The 22,796-nt window shown below is 44.8% G+C and overlaps 1 protein-coding gene across 3 annotated transcripts in view; it reads right to left on the bottom strand.

Annotated features, from left to right (window-relative positions):
• Positions 1-14,772: 14,772 nt before the first annotated feature.
• ttll11 (tubulin tyrosine ligase-like family, member 11) overlaps positions 14,773-22,796 on the bottom strand; it is a 41,522-nt gene continuing 33,498 nt past the window's right edge. For all 3 annotated transcript variants that reach the window (XM_055935970.1, XM_055935969.1, XM_055935972.1), the window contains 3 exons: positions 19,221-19,448; positions 18,888-18,994; positions 14,773-16,563 (listed from right to left, as the gene is read on the bottom strand). In XM_055935970.1, coding sequence (XP_055791945.1) covers positions 16,193-16,563; positions 18,888-18,994; positions 19,221-19,448 — 706 coding nt within the window. In that variant the 3' untranslated portion in view covers positions 14,773-16,192. The remainder of the gene's footprint in view (positions 16,564-18,887; positions 18,995-19,220; positions 19,449-22,796) is intronic.

Genomic DNA, 22,796 nt, shown 5'->3' on the forward strand with positions numbered 1-22,796 from the left:
TCAAAAACTCTATCCTACCTTACCCAAGGTAGACATTATTTCTTGCCATGTATTACAGTCAGGGCTGGGTAGGTTACTTTCTAAATGTAATCCATTACAGGTACTAGTTACCTGTCCACCAATTTAATCTGTAATGTAACTTTTGGATTATCCAAACTCAGTAAAATAATCGGATTACTTTCAGTTACTTTTGGATCACTTTCCCATAAGAAAGTGATCCAAAAATAATCCATCAAACGTGTTTGGTTTGTCATCATAGTGGTCTCTGACTTGTGGTCAGACTCGCTCAGATGGAACAAACGTAAACGTGTGCCTTTTTCCAATGATGCATTGAATGTCATTGACAAAACAGAAAGGTGTCAACGTATTTTTTTTCACTAACATCGTTTCTGAATTTAAAAGTAATCCAAGAACGCTGTGTTTACACAGGCAGACCAATTCTGAACTTTTTTCTATGAATTGGACTTTTGACCAATCACATCTGATCTTCTTCAGATCTGATTGTTCAAAACACCAATTAGTGAAACAAATATCAGAATTTGCCTGTGTAAACACACCCGAAGTAATCATCTAGTTTTTTGAAAGTATCTGTAATCTAATTACAATATTTTTGCTGGTAACATAACTGATTGCAGTTAGTTTTTTTTGTAATCCGATTACGTGTAATCAGTTACTCCCCAACCCTGATTACAGTACGTTAAAGTGTGCTATATGCTACACTTCAAAGAAAATGGCTTAACACCTGTGTAGAATTATTGCCCTGTGGGCCAGTAACAGGCAGTGATGTGCAGTAAGGGTAGGCAAGGTAGGCAGTGCTAACTCTGTGAAAAGACTATAAGATGGGCCCAATATACACTGCTCAAAAAAATAAAGGGAACACTTAAACAACACAATGTAACTCCAAGTCAATCACACTTCTGTGAAATCAAACTGTCCACTTAGGAAGCAACACTGATTGACAATAAATGTCACATGCTGTTGTGCAAATGGAATAGACAAAAGGTGGAAATTATAGGCAATTAGCAAGACACCCCCCAAAACAGGAGTCATTCTGCAGGTGGTGACCACAGACCACTTCTCAGTTCCTATGCTTCCTGGCTGACGTTTTGGTCACTTTTGAATGCTGGCGGTGCTCTCACTCTAGTGGTAGCATGAGACGGAGTCTACAACCCACACAAGTGGCTCAGGTAGTGCAGTTCATCCAGGATGGCACATCAATGCGAGCTGTGGCAAGAAGGTTTGCTGTGTCTGTCAGCGTAGTGTCCAGAGCATGGAGACGCTACCAGGAGACAGGCCAGTACATCAGGAGACGTGGAGGAGGCCGTAGGAGGGCAACAAGCCAGCAGCAGGACCGCTACCTCCGCCTTTGTGCAAGGAGAAGCACTGCATGAGCCCTGCAAAATGACCTCCAGCAGGCCACAAATGTGCATGTGTCTGCTCAAACGGTCAGAAACAGACTCCATGAGAGTGGTGTGAGGGCCCGACGTCCACAAGTGGGGGTTGTGCTTACAGCCCAACACCGTGCAGGACGTTTGGTATTTGCCAGAGAATACCATATTGGCAAATTCGCCTTTGGCGCCCTGTGCTCTTCACAGATGAGAGCAGGTTCACACAGCACATGTGACAGAGTCTGGAGACGCCGTGGAGAACGTTCTGCTGCCTGCACCATCCTCCAGCATGACCGGTTTGGCGGTTGGTCAGTCATGGTGTGGAGTGGCATTTCTTTGTGGGGCCGCACAGCCCTCCATGTGCTCGCCAGAGGTAGCCTGACTGCCATTAGGTACCGAGATGAGATCCTCAGAGCCCTTGTGAGACCATATGCTGACACATGCACATTTGTGGCCTGCTGGAGGTCATTTTGCAGGGCTCTGGTAGTGCTCCTCCTTGCACAAAGGCGGAGGTAGCGGTCCTGCTGCTGGGTTGTTGCCCTCCTACGGCCTCCTCCACGTCTCCTGATGTACTGGCCTGTCTCCTGGTAGCGCCTCCATGCTCTGGACACTACGCTGACAGACACAGCAAACCTTCTTGCCACAGCTCGCATTGATGTGCCATCCTGGATGAGCTGTACTACCTGAGCCACTTGTGTGGGTTGTAGACTCCGTCTCATGCTACCACTAGAGTGAGAGCACCGCCAGCATTCAAAAGTGACCAAAACATCAGCCAGGAAGCATAGGAACTGAGAAGTGGTCTGTGGTCACCACCTGCAGAATCACTCCTTTATTGCTAATTGCCTATAATTTCCACCTTTTGTCTATTCCATTTGCACAACAGCATGTGAAATTTATTGTCAATCAGTGTTGCTTCCTAAGTGGACAGTTTGATTTCACAGAAGTGTGATTGACTTGGAGTTACATTGTGTTGTTTAAGTGTTCCCTTTATTTTTTTGAGCAGTGTACATAGCAGTTCTGCTTCTAGTTCATAAGTAACTTTGCAGTATTTTTATATTTCTTTTGTAATTTCTTTCATTATTAGCCCAGAACGTTTTTTTAAAAGAACTTCTGAGTATCAGAACGGCAGTAACTCACTAGCATTCCTACCAGAAATACGACTTTCCCGAATCGGATCCCCCAAGGCAATTGAATTTATCCCAGAGGCTGCTCCAAGTCACCGCCGGTGGAGAAGAGGTATTCTGAATGGACTTCTACGTACAGGAACTCAAGTCCTTTTTTTTCACCCAACCTAGAATACCTCACAATCAAATTCCAACCGTATTACCTCAAGAGAATTCTCTTCGGTTATAGTCACACCTGTGTATATTCCCCCTCAAGCCAATACCTCAACGGTCCTCAAGGAATTACACTGGACTTTGTGCAAACTGGAAACCTCACATCCCGAGGCCGCATTTATTGTAGCTGGGGACTTTAACAAAGTAAATTTGAGGAAAACACTACAGATGTTCTATCAACACATTGCCTGTAGTACTCGCTCTTCAAAAACTTGAGCACTGTTACTCTCCCTTCCGGGATGGCTACAAGACCTCCCACCGCCCTCCCTTTGGCAAATCATATCATGACCTATAGCCAGAAACTAAAACAGGAAGTACCCGTGCTAAATTCTATTTACGCTGGTCTGACCAATCGGAGTCCATGCTTAAAGATTGTTTTGATCATGCCAGTGGTAATGGCTGGAGCGGAATCATTGGAATCATGTATACCTCAAACACATGGTTTCCATGTGGTTGATGTGTCGTGGTAATTCTAATCAATAATGAGGAGAGAAGGTCAATCACCAATAAGGATATTAACTTTATTAAAAACGTATCGATAAGGGTGTAGGTCAATGCAACATACAAGGTGAATCGATTGAGTTCTCGAATAATACAGAGACGCAAGGGGTTTACATAGAAACCCAAGAACTGCTAAGTCATGGTTGGTTCCACTCCTCCCCGGCAGATCAGGGCATCATAAGCTACCTTGTTTTCTTCTTGTGGCCAGGTGTATTGGTTGTGTGAGGTCATAGTGCAGAAACAAGCGATAACGGCTGTTCCATTTACTCCTTTCTCTACCAAGCTAGTCTCCATTCTCTTCCACCTCCCCACAACTGTGCCCTTGGAAGATAGTAAAAGAACAGGAGGGACTGAAGAACTGGGGTCACTCTCAGAGGCTCTTTGTCTTATGCTGTGTGACCGGGTTACTCAGAAGCAAAGATGATTGAAAACAATACAGGTCTATCTGTTCCTCAAGTTTATCTCCATCCCATGTCCTTGACTACATGCCTAGACCAGCAGCGGGGAGGGAACTTGGAAGAGATTAACCATCCTTTCTCAGAAGCACAGCATTGTCACTAAAGAAATGTCTTTACTATTGTTAACCACAGTAATTGTTGACTATTAATATTAAACAAATCAGGTAAATATGTGATTTTCTCTCACAGATGCCATTCCATTTTCTCCATTCCAGCCGTTACTATGAGTCGTCCTCCCCTCAGGAAACGATGAGGTATTTGATACCATTCCACTGACTCCACTCCAGCCATTACCACAAGCCGGTGCTCCCCGATTAAGGTCCCACCAACCTCCTGTGGATCACGCGGACTGGGATATGTTCCGGGTTACCTCTGAGAATAACATCGACGTATACACTGACACGATGACTGAGTTGTTCCCACTGTGACTATTAAAACATACCCAAACCAGAAACCGTGGATAGAGGGCAGCATTCGCGCAAAACTGAAAGCGCGAACCACCTCATTTAACCACAGCAAGGTGACTGATAATATGGTTGAATATAAATAGTGCAGTTATCCCCTCCGTAAGGCAATCAAACAGGCAAAACGTCAGTACAGAGACAAAGTGGAGTCGCAATTAAAAGGCTCAGACACGAGATGCATGTGGATGGGACTCCAGACAATCATGAATTACAAAGTGAAAACCAGACATCACCATCTTGCTCCCAGACAAGCTAAACGCCTTCTTCACCCGCTTTGAGAATAACACAGTGCCACCAATGCGGCCCTCTCCCAGGGACTCTGGTCTCTCGTTCTCCGTAGCCGACATGAGTAGGACATTTAAGCGTGTTAGCCCCACAAAGTTGCCGGCCCAGACGGCATCCTAACCGCGTCCTCAGAGCATGCGCATACCAGCTGGCTGGAGTGTTTACAGACATATTCAATCTCTCCCTATCCCAGTCTGCTGTCCCCACTTGCTTCAAGATGTCCACCATTGTTCCTGTACCCAAGAAAGCAAAGATAACTGAACTAAATGACGATCACCCTGTAGCACTCATTTCTGTAATCATGAAGTGATTTGAGAGGGTAGTTAAGGATCATATCACCTCCATCTTACCTAACACCCTAGACCCACTTCAATTTCCATACCGCCCCAAGCTCATCATTAAACTCGGAGCCCTGGGTCGGAACCCCGTCCTGTGCATTTGGATCCTGGACTTCCTGACGGGGCGCCCCCATGTGGTAAAGGTAGGAAACAACACCTGCACTACACATCCTCAACACAGGGGCCCTACAAGGGTGTGTGCTCAGCCCTCTCCTGTACTCCCTGTTCACCCATGACATGCATGGCCACGCACGCCTCCAGATGACAACAGTATTAGGCCTGATTACCAACAAAGACGAGACAGCCTATAGGGAGGAGAGGAGGGTCCATCCACATCGACGGGACCGCAATGGAGAAGGTGAAAAGCTTCAAGTTCCTCTGTGTACACATCACTGGCAATCTGAAATGGTCCACCCACACAGACAATGAGGTGAAGAAGGTGCAACTGTTCAACCGCAAGAGGCTGAAGAAATTCGTCTTGTCCCTAAGATCTTCACACACTTTTACAGATACACCATTGAGGGCATCCTATCGGGCTGTATCACCACCTGCCACGGCAACTTCACCGCCCGCAACCGCAGGGCTCTTCAGATGGTGGTGCGGTCTGTCTAACGCATCACCGGGGGCACACTGCCTGCCCTCCAGGACACCTACAGCAACCGATGTCACAGGAAGGCCAAAAATATCATCAAGGACATCAACCACCCGAGCCACGACCTGTTCACCCCGCTAACATCCAGAAGGCAAGGTCAGTACAGATGCATCAAAGCTTCTATCTCAAGGCCATTAGACTGTTAAATTGCCATCACTAGCCGGCCTCCAACCAGTACACCTGCCCTGAACTTAGTCATTGTCACGGCTACCACCCGGATACTCAACCCTGCCCCATAGAGGCTGCTGCCCTATGTCCATAGACATGGAATCACTGGTCACTTTAATAATGGAACACTGGTCACTTTAATAATGTTTGATACTGTTTTACTCATTTAATTCAGAAAGCATTCAGACCTTTTCCACATTTTGTTAAGTTACAGCCTTATTCTAAAACAGATTCAATCATTTTTTCTCACACAATAACCCACAATGATAAAGGAAAAACTGTGTTTTTATCAATTTTAGCAAAAGTAGTTCTATAAAAATTAAATAACATTGACATAAGTATTCAGACCCTTTACTCAGTACTTTATTGAAGCACCTTTGGCTGCGATTATACCCTTGAGTCTTCTTGGGTATGACGCTACAAGCTTGGCACACTTGTATTTGAGGGGATTTTCCCATTCTTCTCTGCAGATCCTCTCAAGCTCTGTCATGTGGGATTGGGAGCATCGCTATTTTCAGGTCTCTCCAGATATGTTTGATCGGGTTCAAGTCCGGGCCCTGGCTGGGCCACTCAAGGACATTCAGAAACTTGTCCCAAAGCCACTCCTGCGATTTCTTAGCTGTGTGCTTAGGGTTGTTGTACTGTTGGAAGGTGAACCTTCACCCCAGTCTGAGGTCCCGAGCGCGCTGGAGCAGGTTTTCATCAAGGATCCCTCTATACTATGGCTGCGTTCATCTTTCCCTCGATCCTGACTAGTCTCCCAAGCCCTGATTCTGAAAAACAACTGACATTCAGGCCAAAGAGTTGGTTTCATCAGACCAGATAATCTTGTTTCTCAAAGTCCTTTAGTTGCCTTTAAGCAAACTCCAAGTAGGCTGTCATGTGCCTTTTACTGAGGAGTGGCTTCCGTCTGGCCACTCTACTATAACGGCTTGATTGGTGGAGTGCTGTAGAGATGGTTGTCCTTCTGGAAGATTCTCCCATCTCCACAGAGAAACTCTGCAGCTCTGTCAGAGTGAGCATTAGGTTCTTTGTCACTTCCCTGACCAAGGCCCTTCTCCCCCGATTGCTCAGTTTGGCTGGGCCGACAGCTTTAGGAAGAGTCTTGGTGGTTCCAAAATTCTTCCATTTAAGAATGATGGAGGCCACTGTGTTCTTGGGGACCTTCAATGCTACAGACATTTTTTGGTACCCTTCCCCAGATCTGTGCAGACACACAATCTTTGTTTTGGAGCTCTACAAACAATTCCTTCGACCACATGGATTGGTTTTGGCTCTGACATGCACTGCCTTTCCAAATCATGTCCAATGAATTGAATTCACCACAGGTGGACTCCAATCAAGTTGTAGAAACATCTCAAGGATGATCAATGGAAACAGGATGCACCTGAGCTCAATTTCGAGTCTCATAGCAAAGGGTCTGAATATTTATGACGGTTGTAAATACCTGCAGGAAAACTCTTTCTCCCACTCTTTCAGAAATGGAAGTTAAATCCCCTTGTTACCACAGAGAGACGTTGCAGTACGGTAACTTTAAAAGGTTGAGTAATAAAACAATATTTCTGTAATCCAAACAGTTGGAAGGGTCCGTGGGTACTTAAAGAACAATCATGTCTAATTCATTACTAATTTGTGAAGTAACTATGGACAGTAGAACATAACTATCCCTGAATGTGTATCTTTCCCGCTGATCCGATTCACATCTAGATGTTGTGGAACGTATATGACTAAATATGAAACTATTTGTGAGAACATGTCATGGGATGTTAGCCTTCTAAATGAGAAAATTGTTTTTCATATGAAGTCTTAACCAGTCAGTGACATCACCCACGTGTGTTTTTTTTTGTGTTTTCATCAATGAGTCTGGTGGTTTTCATGCTCAAAATCTAAAAGTGCTAAAACTGCATCAAAACTTCAGAAAAGGCACCAGAGTGCGCATGCCTTCCTTCCTATCCATTCAAATTTATTTAAATCGTTGACGATGGCCATCCCTGACTACAGTCACTCTTATTGGACAGGCTCAGCATAGGTCTTGCTGCCTAGCTTCAGTCATTGCATTGAGCCCATTTCATAATTTGCGCATGCGTATTGCCTAAACAAGTTGTGTGGGTAAGCCCGGGGGTAAGCTCTGCATATTTTGGGCGTGTGTCTACATCATTTGGCGCTGGCATCCTTTGAACTGAACAAAGCTACAGTAGCTAGCTTGCAAAACCAACCTGGCAAATTGACATTATACTACATTACACAACATTTTCCAAACTTGGTATAATAAATTCCCAATCTGGCCCTCAAACCATCATGGTCACCTAATAATCCCCAGTTTACAATTGGCTCATTCATCCCCCTCCTCTCCCCTGTAACTATTCCCCAGGTCGTTGCTGCAAATGAGAACGTGTTCTCAGTCAACTTACCTGGTAAAATAACGGTAAAAAAAATAAATAAATAAAAAAAAAAAAAAATTATAATAATAATTCAGAGGGGAAGACCAACACCTGCGCTGCCGACCTTCATCAGAGGAAGCGACAGGAAGTCATCAGGACAAGGACATGCTCGGGCCCGGCTCCACGAGGTGGCAAAAGGTACATTTGCCACCTCAGTTTTAGTTTTATATCCCTGTATAAAAATAGCAAAAAAGTGAAAATGATTTAGTGACAGATTGGCGCAAAATCAATGTCTCCACTGCGCTGTATCAGCAACCATGGACAGAGCGCCCCGCGGAGAGTGTGTGTGTAAGCGGGCTATGGAAAGCCACTGGGTGGTTAGGTAGGCTAAGACTCCTTTGGGTTTCCATAAGCGGGAAAAAACAATACTTATCTGTGGTAGGCTACGTGAATAACGTGGTAGGCTATGTGAATACTGTAATACGCCTCCGCCTGTCATTTTGATTTTGATTCATAAGGACGGGGTCAAGTTTACAGTTGAAGCTGCTTCACTCAACTCTGCCTCACACCCCACCACTACAGAAATATGTTAGCTTCTTAGCTAGCTGTAAAAGGCATTAGCGTTTTTTTTTGCCTATTTAGCTTCAACCAGCTAATCTGCCACTGCCACAAAGGATCTCAGAAATCAAACCACGAGGCCGCCGCCCAGCAGCGATGATGCTTGAAGAGCTTATCCCCCCTTCCAAAAGTGGCGCCAGGATAACGGCTCAACAGCCCCCTCCAACTGTTCCTGACCTTCTTGGAACAGAGGAGCCAGCCCAGGTTAGCCTAGAATCCTAATGCAAACAGGGCCTTCACCCAAGGCGGATATTGTAACTGGAAGCATGCTATTGATACAACCAAATGATTCGCATCAAGCAAGAATAATTTTAAAGGTACTGCACTGTGGAATGAAAACAAGTTCGAAGTTCAATGGGAAATGAGATGTCAACACGTGTTAATGATAGGCAGCTGGCAATAACTCATTTTCCACATTGACAAACCATCAATCAATCAAAAGTATTTATAAAGCCCTTTTTACATCAGCAGATGTCACAAAGTGTTATACAGAAACCCAGCCTAAAACCCCAAACAGCAAGCAATGCAGATGTAGAAGCACGGTGGCTAGGAAAAACTCCCTAGAAAGGCAGGAACCTAGGAAGAAATCTAGAGAGGAATCAGGCTCTGAGGGGTGGCCAGTCCTCTTCTGGCTGTGCCGGGTGGAGATTATAAGAGTACATGGCCATTTAAGGCCAGATTGTTCGTCAAGATGTTCAAACATTCATAGATGACTAGCAGGGTCAAATAATAGTCACAGTGGTTGTAGAGGGTGCAACAGGTCAGTAGCTCTGGATTAAATGTCAGTTGGCTTTTCATTGCCGAGCATTCAGAGGTCGAGACAGCAGGTGCGGTAGAGAGAGAGAGAGAGAGACGAAAACAGCAGGTACGGGACAAGGTAGCGCATCCGGTGAACAGGTCAGGGTTCCCTAGCCGGAGGCAGAACAGGAGCAGCAGCATGACCAGGTGGACTGGGGACAGCCAGGAGTTATCAGGCCAGGTAGTCCTGAGGCATGATGCTAGGGCTCAGGTCCTCCGGGAAGGGAGGGAGAGAGGGAGAGAGAGAGGGAGCAAACTTAAATTCACACAGGACACCAGATAAGACAGGAGAATTACACCAGATAAAACAGACTGACCCTAGCCCCCCTGGCACATAGACATGTTCAGTCAGCACAGACGAAGCACGCGACACCCAAGGAAAGCTCAACTAATCCAACTGGGATTTGAGGGGGATTTTAGAAGAAGATTTCGGCGGGAATGAAATGCTCGATCTCTCAACTCTTCTGAAAAGCTAACAATCTAGCTGGTTGGTTTTGATCAAAATCTTGGTGGTATAGCCAGTGGCGTCATTTTCAGCAAAAACCTGGGGAATGGGGAATAGCAAAATGGGAATAGAACTTTTATGTTCGTTGTGGTATAGAATGATATAAGCAGAATTCCATATAATTCCAATGCCCCAGGGTATAGTTGCATATTGGTATGTTTGATCATAGAAACAAATGGGTAACATTCTATTTCTATGTTTTCTTGGTAGCCTATTGCTTTTCCTGGTTTTAAATGGAACTGTACATACTGGAACCGTGTTTATGGTAGGCCGGCATTGCTTAATTGATTACATGGGTGGGTCGAATTTGAGCCACGGAAGTTTATTGCCATATCGCAACATGTTGCTGGACTAATGAGCGGCGTGATTCTCTCTGCTTGAAGCGGGCCTATAGACCTATTTATTTGACAAGGCAGCTGTGCATGGCTGCATCTCACTGTAGTAGGCTGTGTTTTGGTTATTTGCATTCACCTTTTGTTTTCTGCGTGTGTTTACTATTAATGTAACTAGCCTAAATACAGATGGTGTCATAACTTTATCAATCTGATATTTTGTTTATAGGCCTATGGTAGGCCTACCGCTGTTTTGTTCTGCTCGCATTCATTCGCAGTTGTGTAGGTATTCTAAGCCAAACTGCTATTCAGTATTTTTATTTTGATTGAATAAGCTACATTCAGCATTTAGTTTGTATTATTTTGGTAAGACAGCTGTGTGTACGGCTGCATTCACATAGTGTAATTCACCTATTACAAACAGTCTATCTAGCTTGTAGTCTAAATTCATTGCCAAATAGGCCTTGCTTTAGTGTCTAGGGCGCTGTCAATTGTGCCGATACAGCGCAGCGGAGATGGGATGCAGATTTCGTGCCAAACCTTCACCGATTTCAACTGCCCCCTTAGTCACTTTATCCTGGCGCCGGGTCTGGACACGCTGCCCAAGGCCTCTGGATATGATACCTGGCTGTCACAGGCTTCAACCGGTATCTGCTGATGGTCTATGGGAAGATTTTCAGAGAAACTGATGCACTCGTTCGTGTTCTGCAGCATAAAATAATGGACATGGGGTTCTGCTGTGCATGTATCAGCGACACGATGAACGTTGTGGATGCCAGGAGGCAAGTGTTTCTATGATTGGTTTGAGGAGAAATGCACCACACTCGGCCTAACAGACAAAGTAATCCGGAGCAGACGGCCGATCGGAGATGAGAGGAATGTTTTACAACATTTTGGACAATATCAGTGGTCAAATGAAAGCCAGGTTTGATCATTTTGTCATCCTTGGCCCTACAATCCTGTTACTGAGAGGTTCACCCTGAAGGGCAGACTAATGGACTTCATTTACAAGTAAAGTTAGTTCTAAATGCATTTTCTTTTGCAATTTGCGGGTTAGTCAACTGTTGAATAAACATGAGAATAGACAGCATTCCCTTTGATGCATTAGATTTATCAAGCTAGGATTTTTTGATGAGACTGACATTTTGAACTGCATTTTTCAGTCATTTCGATTGTTGATATGGAAAATCCATTAAAACCGTATTTATTAAATATTTGTGGGTAAAAATATTTCACATAATATAATATTGTGTGTGTGTGTGTCCCGCGCAGTGCATTGGAAGAATTGTAAATCCATTGTGAAAGGCTATGGAGTTTGCGTTGAAAACTATTCAGATAAAATGTGTCCATACATTGGTCTTTTAGTGCCACCTATTGGTTGTAACTGTGGATGCTACATCGGTCTATGGCTGAGCTCAGTTGTGCAGTGTCATTTTGTCAGATGATACGAAATATGCTGCCATTGGAGGCTCTTTTTTATTTATTTTTTATCTTGGCTACATTGGTATTTACATTTGGTGAAAATTGTTTGTCAATTTCGGTTAATAGCCTATGTCACTGGTTGTTAGAGCTATCTGTTGTATGGTGAAGTTGGGCATTATCAATGTTTATTATTGACTAAGCGCTCGACTCAATCCGTATCGCGGAAGTTCAGCGTAACAGCGTGATTGAAATCTGAAGGCAATGTTTCCACGTTAGAGGAGACCGCATTCACGTTAAAAGCTGCATACAGTATGTCGGCTCAATCGGAACTTACCTTTACATTTCTATCGTGCAATCTGTAACACTTCAGCGATACGGATTGAATAGATCCTTAAATCTGGATTTGATCATAGCCAGTGCCTACCCAGCCACGGACCTCGCCGCACGTGCTGTGGACCACATATTAGACTGTGTAGAAAATGTACATTATGTAAGATAACAAATCTAAGATTAGACACAGGCAGCCCAGAACGATGCAAAGCAGAGCATTACCATCATCCCATAACATAACGGCTTGTCTTTCCACATACACTTCAGAGGCTGAATTGATTGAATTCATGAATGCATTTCCATTGACTCAGGCCTAGGAGCAGGGAGCTAGCGGGGAGGGAGGGAGAAGACGGTGGGTAGGGAACGGACCTCATTCATAATGCCTCCTCATGCTTATTTCACAGAGATGCCTTTAATTTAATTGCTCCCGTGAGGCTCACTTAAGGCCCGATTCAGACTTAGGAAATGTACGTCTTTCCTACACATGCCTTTCCTACGCACTTCTCCGTAGTTGGTATTCCGACTTAAGCACCAACATAAGTTAACGGGCGTTGCAGGCGTGATTCCCTTGAGCGTGCTGAATACATTTAATTAAACCGCTAAAAACTTGCTGGTCAACAGATTTTCTTGTGGAGTTCAATAGGGTTTTCAGTACATTTATCTGAAGCAATTCCTTAACATTTGGTGTGCCTTTTAATTCGAGTTTTCTCAACAGACTCACAATAATTTATGGAGAGAACAGTTCAGAATGGTAGGGGTCAATGAAAGAAATCCATTTAAGTACATGCATATTAGTCTCCTTTTCAGCAGATTTAAAATACTCTGATCTTGTATATTATTTAGGGTTAGGAAAACATTTATTAATAGTAAAAAATATATTGTTAAAAAATAGTGGTTTGATTCATCCTGAAAATTGCCATATTAAATCATGTTCAATTCACCTCCTGAGTGACGCAGTGGACTAAGGCACTGCAGTGCTTGACGCGTCACTACAGATCCGGGTTCGATCCCAGGCTGTGTCGCAGCCGGCCGTGACCGGGAGACCCATGAGGTGACACACAATTGGCCCAGGGTCGTCCGGGTTAGGGGAGGGTTTGGCCGGCCGGGACGTCCTTGTCCCATCGTGCTCTAGAGACTCCTTTGACGGGCCGGGCGCATGCACACTGATACGTTCGCCAGTTGTACGGTGTTTCCACCGGCACGTTAGTGCGGCTGGTTTCCGTTAGAGAGCAGTGTGTCAAGAAGCAGTGCGGCTTGGCAGGGTTGTGTTTCGGGGGAACACATGGCTCTTGACCTTCACCTGTCCCGAGTCTGTACGGGAGTTGCAGCGATGGGACAAGCCTGCAACTACCAATTGCAATTGGGTAAAAAGTGTTTAAAAAATCAAATCAAATAATAATAAGAATATTGGAAGGTGCTTAAAGTGTACAGTTAGTTCTATAAATTTACTCTAATAATTATCACTAATCATGGAACTGTGATGACAATGTTCCAGTAGTCGTGAACCTTCATGAACCGTGCCAGGCTCCAGGTTTAAAAGAGTGTTCCATAATAATTCAAACAGGCTACATTATTGCACAACTTGTAATATTTTAGTCTAATATGATCCACTATTGCTAGCGATCCTCAGGAACAACCACATGTGAGAGGAAATAATGCTCAAATAACATTGTAAGGGAATGATGCTAAACGTAAGGAAATTGACTTTCAAATTACAGTATGTAGGTTATGGGTATAACTGACGGTTGTTACTGATAGTGGCTAACATTTAACACGATACAACTTGCTTTTAAAAAATGCAGTGAAAAGTCCTGGCATAGAATTCAAACATTTTATAAATCAACTCAGTAGGTTTGGCTCTATACTGTTATTAATTTGCACATGGCTACTGAAAACGATATGACGTCAGACCGTTTACTTAAGTAGGCAATAGAAAAAAAGCCTGTCTTATGTTCATTGATTGGGTTAAGACGAACCGTCACTCCAAAACTAGCGGACCAATGGAGACTCATTGTCTACGCCTCCCTCTAAACCCCGCCCTTCACGGAAAAATAATGCCAAAACTCGCAATCGAAAAGACTGGCAGTGAAAGCAAAGAAACAGACATTGAAAGCAAAAATACGAGTAGCGTAACCAAAAGGTAGTACATGCAGGGAAGAGCGTTGGCAAAATCTATTCAATAGGATTGGTTGCTGGGAAATGGTAACCGAAAACTTTTTTTTTTCAACAAAAAAACCCTAATATTTGTCAGAGTTCAGCTCTCGCTTTAAAATGCTCTGCTTACAAGTTTTGGGGATTTGCTTTTGACATCTTATTTTTGTTTACAATTCTATACATTTAGCTTTCAATCGTTTGGTTTTTGATTTCAACATTCGTTATTTCACCTGTCCTCAAATGTTTACATTTTTATATTTAACTAGGCAAACAAATTCTTATTTACAATGACGGCCTAAGAACAGTGGGTTAAACTGCCTTGTTCAGAGGCAGAACGACAGATTTTTACCTCGTCAACTCAGGGATTCGATCTTGCAACCTTGCGGTTACTGGCCCAACGCTCTAACCACTAGGCTACCTGCTGCCTACATTCTCAACTTTATTCTTCATGTTCACGATTTATTTCATTTTGAATTGAATACATATGGCTTGAAATTGACCCCCATGCACCTTCATCCACACTGGCGCAGGCAAATATGTATATGCACTGCACATTCAAAACCTTTTGGGAGTTAAGAGATCGTAAAAACAATCTGTCTGTCAATATTCATTCAGAGAACAAGAAAAACCCTTTCAACTGGTTTAAATACAGTCCTTTATTTTGTATTGCGGTGCTATGAACAGACGCACAGTACATCCCAATGGAGGTTATGGTTGAGTATCTATATTCTCAGATGCTATGGTGGAGTGTGTGTGTTCTTAATTATGGGCTTGTGAACAAGCAGCAGCCCATATGGTACTGAAGGAACCAAGATGATAGCTTTAGTGTTGAGTTTCATTCTCCTGCAAGCAGCAACTGTTTATAGGTGACACTGACTGACGGGACTAAATTATGTGGAGAGAAAAAAAAAAACGGAACAAAATCAAATACAATTCAAACATTCCTATGGATACGGATGACACGGTATTCGTAAACAAGCAGTGTTGAACGACGGCATTCTCCTGATACAGTCCTGGTTCTTTTCTCAGATAACTTCCTATTCCCCATGTAGGGTGTCAAAGCAAAGGAGACGTGCTCCTATTGGGTCTGTGGCGGCCATTTTGGCTAACCATCTGTCTCTCTCACTGCTTTTTGTCTAAGGCTGCTATGTTATTGGAGTAGCTGCTGTTATGAAAAGGAGAGGACATGCTCAGTCCCAAATCAAACCATAGCCCATACAACCTATGCCCTTCTGGAGATCTGAGAGTATATGATAGGTATTGGAATTCATGAATTACTTCACTTTGTCTTCAGATAGGCTGTTTTAATTACTTAAATACCATCCAATCTTCTCAGGTGGTCTTCAGTGCATATGGGGTACTGTTGGGCTAAGGGACGATTTGTGATTGGGTGGAACTGTCTGGGAGGATGTCCTTTTCCCTTTGGTACAATGATGAGTCATCACTGATTGGTTCTGTGAGCAGGAACAGCCGAATGGCAGAACCGCTGGCCATTACAGTTTATGGCCGTTATCTCAAATACACTAAACACACATGCATGCAAACACTCACACACACACACATTTGTGCAAATGTTGTAGGTTCTAAAGCTATCATGGAAATGCTCAGATCCATACCCGCAACATACACTGTGTGTAAAACTGCAGTACGTGTGTAGATTTCCCTGAAGAGAGAGCGTGTGTGTGTGTGTGATTGCTCAGTGGGTTGCTCGACAGGGCTGAAGCGAGACACAACCTACCCTGAAGTTATTAATCAATAATTACAACCAACCATCTCCCCCTCTGGACCTGAGTGGCTTTTCTTGACACACACACCCACACCCCCTCCATACCTCGTTCTCCCACTTCCTCAACCACCCTGTGGACTTCCTCCTCTTCTTTTTAAGGAAAAGTAATGAATTCCAGAAAAGGCCTCATGGTGCTGAGCCTTTGAGGTCAGCTCCCAACAATCTGTGTCTCTTCTCTCAACAGGACCCCCCGGGGGAATGAGCCAGTCTTTGTGTTCCTCTGTTAGGAGTGTGTGTGTGCGTGTGCGAGTATAGCTCCTTAGGCCCCAGTCGGGTCAGTTCTCTACATTGCCCTTGTGTGTGGGCCGTAGTCTCTGATGCAGCCTGTAGTCTTGGGACGAGGCCCTGCGTGGGGTGGCCGGGGAGCAGAGCTGGGGGGCCGACAGAGCCTGGCCTGGGGTGGAGGTTGACATATGGTGGGGGTGTTGAGTCCTGCCTGGCTGGGTCCTGCCGCAGCTTACCGAGCGCCTGGTGGAGGAGGTGCTGTCCTCGGGTAGAGCTCCTACAGGATCCCCTCTTCCCTGGTTCTCCAGCTGAGCCTCACACACCTCCAGCAGAGACACCACCTGCTCCCTCAGGGGGAGGGACTTGAACCGGCGCTGGGCCAGGTTGAAGAAGGCCTCCACAAATGCTTGCAGACCCATCCCTGAGAGGAGACAAATAGAAGAGACGTGGTAGAGAGGGAGAAGGGTGAGAGGAGAGCGGGAAAAGGAGGAAACAGGGAGATGGAAGAGAGAGAGTATTTGCCGTGTATCAAACTGATTCTCCCTGATCCTTGAGTCACTCTCCAATAATGAGTAACTATTCTGAACAAAAATATAAACGCAGCATGCAATTTCTAAGATTTTACTGAGTTACAGTTCATATAGGAAATCAGTCAATTTAAATAAATAAATGTGGCCCTAATCTATGGATTTCACATGATTGGGAATATAGATATGCATCTGTTGGTCACAGATACCTTAATAAAAAAAAAGTAGGGGAGTGGATGAGAAAACCAGTCAGTATCTGGTGTGACCATCATTTGCCTCATGCAGTACAACACATCTCTTTCACATTAAGTTGATCAGGCTGATTGTGGCCTGTGGAATGTTGTCCCGCTCCTATTCAATGGCTGTGCAAAGTTGTTAGATATTGTCGGGAACTGGAACACGCTGTCGTACACGTCGATCCAGAGCATCCCAAGCTCAATGGGTGACATGTCTTGTGAGTATGCAGGCCGTGGAAGAACTGGACCATCTTCAGATTCCTGGAATTGTGTACAGATCCTTACAACATGGGGCCGTGCATTATCATGCTGAAACATGAGGTGATGGCGGCAGACGAATGGGACGACAATGGGCCTCAGGGTCTCATCACGGTTTCTCTGTGCATTCAAATTGCCATCAATACAATGCAATTGTGTCCGTAGCTGTCCACTAGCTCTCCCACATCCCTCTTGTCCGTAGCTTATGCCTGCCCATACCATAACCCCACCATGGGGCACTCTGTTGACATCAGCAAACCACTCGCCCACAAGACGCCACGTAGTCTGCGGTTTTGAGGCCAGTTGAACATACTGCCAAATTCTCTAAAAACGACTTGAGGTGGCTCATGGTAGAGAAATGAACATTCAATTCTCTGGCAACGGCTCTGGTGGACATTCCTGGTCAAAACTGCACATTTTAGAGCAGGGGTGTCAAACTCATTCCACGGAGGGCCTAGTGTCTGCAGGTTTTTGGTTTTTCCTTTCAATACAGCCCTAGACAACCAGGTGTGGGGAGTTCCTAACTAATTAGTGATGTTAAATCATCAATCAAGTACAAGGGAGGAGCGAAAACCCGCAGACACTCGGCCCTCCGTGGAATGAGTTTGACACCTGTGTTTTAGAGAGTGGCCTTTTATTGTCCCCAGTTTAACCAGCTTCTTGACATGCCACACTATCCACATCAAGATTAAGTCAAACTAATAAATCAACCTAACCACAACACACAGAAGCTCTGACTGTCCTAAACTTAAAACAACCAGAACACACCATCCAGGTAGGTACACTACATCTCTTTAATATACAGTATTTGCACACCATTTATTCTAGCTTTTACTTTTTAACCACACGTTTCATCAAACTGTGCTTTGGTTCTCAATAAAACATTAGGATGAGTGGGTGAAACACACGAAGAAAGTGAAAAGGTTTAAAGTGAGGGTGAGTTATTTTCCTATAAAGTCTCGTGGAAAGGGGGGGGGGGGGAGAAAGCCGGAGAGCGAGAGAGAGCGACTTTCTTCTGAGGTGATAAGGGGCTTTTAGCATTCAGCTAAAGTCCTGAGTCAGCGCTTCCCAAAACACAAAACTTTATTATTAATAATAAATACTTGCCTTATCCCTACCCCTACCTACAGTACACAATCCTTCCCTCCCCAACACTGCGACCCAATCATCAGAGAGAGATTGGCTCTGTTTTCCTATTACCCGTAGGGGTAATGACCAAATTCTCACCCCATGATTTGTCTGGAACCAAATATTCAGCTCACATCTCCTCGCGTTGCGTCCTGCTAAAAACTGTCCCTCCATGCCAGCCGAGCCCAACAAGAGGAAACTCGAACAGCATTCAAGCAATCGTACCGCTGTACCCCGCTCTTCCTCCCTCTTCCTCATCATCCTGCCCTCTCTGCATATTTTCAGGTGGAAGCTGGTGAATTATTCATAGTGGATGCTCTCACAAATGTTGTCACTACGCTGTGAGCTCATTTCAATGACGTGAGAGGGGATTCCGTGAACAGTTAGAGCCAAAAATAAAACCTGGCCAATTCTAAAAAGGTCACAGCTAGTTCTGCCGGAGACCCGAAGACGTGCATTAACTCCCCCAACTAATGCCTAGTATTTAGTTCAGCGGGCTAACAATTACGGTTTGTTGTGATTGGTGGGCAGAGTGATTCGTGACTGGTGATTGGCGGGCTGTGTGAGAGGTGACTTGTGATTGGCTGGAGGGTTACCCGCTTCTCTGGAGTCAGGCAGCATGCTGGCCCAGCGTCGTGTGATGTCGATGTAGAGGATATCCACAGTCGCCATGGAGAAGTGACTGTTGCTCAGTTTACAGTTCCTACACACAGACAGACCGCATGGTTTTATGTAGCCTATTGGTTTCATTGACTAGAAAAAGCACAACGCACCATTGGCAGCCAAGAAGCGGAATTGCTTGATACAACTGACAAAATAGGTTACTTACTAAAAAGAACCATGCTAAGGAACTAGTTGACAAGAAGTACACGCACATACCAATGTAAGCTCTCTAACTGTGTGTAGGGGTGAGGAAGAGGAACTAGTACCTGATGAAGGTTCTGAAGCCAGTGGGCCCCAGGCGCATGTTGCCCTTGACCCCCAGGAAGCGCAGGAAGAGGGCAGTGATGCGCTCCACGGTCCGCAGGTAGCTGAACTGCTTGGTGTACTTAGGGAACACCTGCTTCAGACACATAGAGGGCAGCACACGCCCCTCCTCCCCAGTCCCTCTCACTGGTGACCCCAACATCTCCTCCTGCTGGTGCTCTGGGTAGGACCTGGGGGAGGAGAGGGTTATTGATGGGAAGTGGGTGTATCCACTAAGATTCACCTATTCTATGGAGGTCAGGTGTGTGTGTGTGTGTGTGTGTGTGTGTGTGTGTAGACAGATAGATTGAGAGGAAGAGAGAGAGAGAGGTTATTTAGGGGAATTGTGTGTTGATAGGAGGTGATCTATGAGTGGATAAGAGCGGTATCCATCTTGTGTAGACGCCTATAGTGATGTAACACTGATGCGGTGTCTGACCCCATGTACCCAGGCAGCAGGGCTGAGTAATGGCCTCTATAGTCCTTCTGGACATAGGAGCATAAGGCCAGCCTAATGAGTCAGCTGGTATACTGGAGAGGAGGAGAAAGAGAGAAAAAGAAAGAAAGAGAGAGGAGATGGACAGGGGAGCCGGAGGAAAAGGAGGACGGAAGGTAAGGATATATGGATGGAAGGTTTCACTGCTCTCTGCCGGGAGATTAAATCATCTGTCTATACAAGCACTGTGCTGTGGCTCTTCACTGGAGCAGATAACACACTCATGCCTGGCCCCTCCCACACACACACACACACACACACACACGTCGCAAATGTCACCTAAAAGGCCAGCAACCAGACGGACTACAAACAAGACAGAAACTAAGTGGTGAAGAGAGGAAGATGCTAAGCTCTCCTCTCCGTTCCTGGGCAGGCAGATGTCTAGGCCTGTCTTAGCGGGGCCAAGGGAGGAGGAGGAGAGAGAAAAGGGGAGCACAACATAACATTCTTACGGTTCAAGTAGAAACAAAAGCAATTATTTCTGAATTATGTTAATGTGATGCAGGCCACACGCCTTACTTTCAATTAGTCTTCGAGGCAGTGGAGGAAGAGGGGGCCGAAGGGAGGAGAGAGAGGTCCAGAGAGGACAGGGTGCAGGAGTTCATCCCACCATCCTTCTAGCGGTGCTCCCATGTACTCAGAGGGACCAGGGGTCTACCACCATTGGCCCACTGTGGCGAATCATTACGATAATGCACCCACGGCCAGCAGCACCCACACAGGTGAAAGAACCCGCACGCACACAGAGGACAAATGAGGTGGCACGCTCAGCACTCTGGTTTAACTTGCTGTTTCTGTATTCCTCTCCTATACAACGACTGAATATGCTGATGTACGCTTGTGTTTAATGAACAAAGGACAACAGAAATGTAAAGCCAATCCGCAAAACCAGTCAAACACAACTGAAAACAGTTGGGCAGAGTACCACTTCCCGAGAACAAAACATTTGAGCTTACAATGCGATCTCCAATCCTCACTCTCCCTGCATACTACCTCACCTTCGTCTCGACGGGATACTGAATTGTACAAAATCAACAGCACGTTAGGGGAAAAACTGTAATGTTGTTAAAGACATTTAGCTGTTCTGCTCCTTTAGTTGAAGTGGAACAAAAATCACTCACACACGTGTTCCATCAGAGGAGACAAACGCAACTCGCCCTTTCAGAAGCTGTGTAAGAATTAGGTCTTTCTTAACTTCCTTCTTTCAGAGGTAGGTGGTTCAGTGCTAGCTCCGCTAAGTAATTAGGAGTTTCGGGATGCCCTGGTTAAAGGCCTAGGAGCAGATTAATATACGTTCACACATGCTGGAAGGAGACGGGACACAGATACATCCCTCAAGCTCCCCTATGTGAGCAATTCATAAACACTCAGCGTTGGCTGTGGAGGATATTCAGCAGAGCTGTAGCGGCAGAACAATTAGTGTTTAGTTCTGAGTGGCCTACTGCTGCTCAGGAGAACAGATAGCGCTTGACATTCATGACTTAGACAAAGAATGTGGAGGGAGAGAGAGAGAGACACACCTCATCCCTCTCAACTCAGATTAACTGTCATGTTTCTATGTCAGACTCAGTTTGAACCCATTCTGTCTCAAGACAGTTCTCTAGGAATATCTTCGTATTTGACGTTACCTATTAGGTTTGACCTTTATGCATTGTGTGCCATGCTTTGATGAATGACAGAAGACAGAATAAGGCAGAAGTGAAAAACATACAATACCAGTCAAAAGTTTGGACACCTACTCATTCAAGGGTTTTTCTTTATTTGTACTATTTTCTACATTGTAGAATAATAGTGAAGATATCAAAACTATGAAATAACATATGGAGTCATCATAACCCAAAAAAGTGTGAAACAAATCAAAATATATTTTATATTTCAGATTCTTCAAAATAGCCACCCTTTGCCTTGACAGCTTTGCACATTCTTGGCATTCTCTTAAGCAGCTTCACCTGGAATGCTTTTCCAACAGTCTTGAAGGAGTTCCCAGATATGCTGAGCATATGTTGGCTGCTTTTTCTTCACTTTGCGGTCCAACTCATCCCAAACCATCTCAATTGGGTTGATGTCGGGTGATTGTAGAGGCCAGGTCATCTGATGCCGCACTCCATTACTCTCTTTCTTGGTCAAATAGCCCTTACACAGCCTGGAGGTGTGTTGGGTCATTGACCTGTTGAAAAACAAAGCGCCAACCAGATGGGATGGCATTTTGCTGCAGAATGCTGTGGTAGCCATACTGGTTAAGTGTGCCTTGAATTCTAAATAAATCACAAACGGTGTCACCAGCAAAGCCCCATCACACCTCCTCATCCATGCTTCACGGTGTGAACCACACATGCAGAGATCATCTGTTCATCTACTCTGCATCTCACAAAGACACGACAGGTAGTTGGAATCCAAAATCTCAAATTTGGAATCAGACCAAAAGGACAGATTTCCACCGGCCTAATGTACATTGCTCGTTGTTTCTTGGCCCAAGCAAGTCTCTTCTTCTTATTGGTGTCCTTTAGTAGTGGTTTCTTTGCAGCAATTTGACCATGAATGCCTGGTTCACAGTCTCGTCTGAACAGTTGATGTTGAGATGTGTCTGTTACTTGAACTCTGTGAAGCATTTATTTGGGCTGCAATCTGAGGTGCAGTTATCCTCTGCAGCAGAGGTAACTCTGGGTCTTCATTTCCTGTGGCGGTCCTCATGAGAGCCAGTTTCATCATAGCGCTTGATGGTTTTTGCGACGGCACTTGAAGAAACTTTGATTGACCTTCATGTCTTAAAGGATGGACTATCATTTCTATTTCCTTATTTGAGCTGTTCTTGCCATAATATGGAGTTGGTATTTTACCAAATTTACCAAATATCTTCTGTATACCACCCCTACCTTGTCACAACACAACTGATTGGTTCAAATGCATTAAGTCAAGAAATTCCACAAATTAACAAGGCACACATGTTAATTGAAATGCATTCCAGGTGACTAACTCATGAAGCTGGTTGAGAGAATACCAAGAGTGTGAAAAGCTGTCATCAAGGCAAAGGGTGGCTACTTTG

Source organism: Salvelinus fontinalis, chromosome 10 (assembly GCF_029448725.1).
Source record: "Salvelinus fontinalis isolate EN_2023a chromosome 10, ASM2944872v1, whole genome shotgun sequence".
Taxonomy (NCBI): domain Eukaryota; kingdom Metazoa; phylum Chordata; class Actinopteri; order Salmoniformes; family Salmonidae; genus Salvelinus; species Salvelinus fontinalis.